Source organism: Artemia franciscana, unplaced genomic scaffold (genome assembly GCF_032884065.1).
Source record: "Artemia franciscana unplaced genomic scaffold, ASM3288406v1 PGA_scaffold_142, whole genome shotgun sequence".
NCBI classification, from domain to species: domain Eukaryota; kingdom Metazoa; phylum Arthropoda; class Branchiopoda; order Anostraca; family Artemiidae; genus Artemia; species Artemia franciscana.
In genome coordinates, this window is record NW_027062631.1 from 35,297 (window position 1) to 36,379 (window position 1,083).

At 29.3% G+C, this 1,083-nt stretch overlaps 1 protein-coding gene across 1 annotated transcript in view; it reads left to right on the forward strand.

Annotated features, from left to right (window-relative positions):
* LOC136041325 (uncharacterized Golgi apparatus membrane protein-like protein CG5021) overlaps window positions 1-505 on the forward strand; it is a gene marked incomplete at its 3' end in the record, with an annotated part of 33,363 nt that extends 32,858 nt beyond the window's left edge. Inside the window, 1 exon segment of the mRNA XM_065725952.1 lies at window positions 362-505. Within this exon segment, the coding sequence (XP_065582024.1) occupies window positions 362-505 (144 nt within the window).
* Between the last annotated feature and the right edge of the window lie 578 nt (window positions 506-1,083).

Here is a 1,083-nt window from a genome sequence, read left to right on the forward strand (position 1 = left end):
AAAGGATTCCTTACATTTTCCTTTAGGATACATAATCCCTTTGTTAGCGCGAGACATCAAGTAAAGAGATTTAGTTGATGACAATATACGTTGCACGTAACGTCCGTCAAGCCAACTGTGACCTAAGTTGCCTCTACGATGCCGCTGCAATCAAATAAATACGTGTCATATAAAGTTTGTTTTGTTTAATTAACAAGTACCGTTTTTTTATATATTTAAGATGTTTTAATTCTGTATTTATAAAAATTTATATTATAAGACTATTTAAGGACATTTCCTATATTTGAATCCCCCCCCCCCCCTCTGTCCTCTGAAATAAATCCTGATGACACCTCTTGACTCATTTTCATTTTGTTTATAGTTGTTGGTGTGTATTGCTTTTTCTTTGAGTTTCGCCAATTTTATTGGTTACATACGATGTCGGTATGCCAAAAAAGGTGGCGGTGAAGCCTCTTCTGTATCGTCAATTGCCAAGGATTTTTTCAGAAAGCAAATGTTCAAAAATGTAAGTACAGTTCATTCATTTATTTGGATTTTAGAAATTTCAGAAAAAAAACTTAGAAATTTCTAAAATCCATTAGGATATAGAAAAACTTGGACAGGTGCTAATGTGACACACAGCCCTTCAAACTGCGAGCCTCATAAATTTTAAACCAAGAGTGTACACCCCAACGTCAGGTTTTTGGCGTACTCATTTTGTATCTCTAAGAGCTGTCAGTAGGTGTTTTTAGTCTATTTGATCCGTGAAAAGATTGTGTTATGAGGCCTGATTATCCATCTAGTATATATATACTATTATATATATACCAGCTAGTATATATATATATATATATATATATATATATATATATATATATATATATATATATATATATATATATATATATATATATATATATATATATATATATATATATATATATATATATATATATATATAAGCTGTGTAAAAATATATAGAATAAGTACTTCAACTAGTACTTGAAGTACTACTTAAGTAAAATTTTGGCAAGTACTTGATACTTAAGTAAGAATTTGGAAAGTACTTATTACTTGATACTTAAGTAAAAAAACGATGAGTAC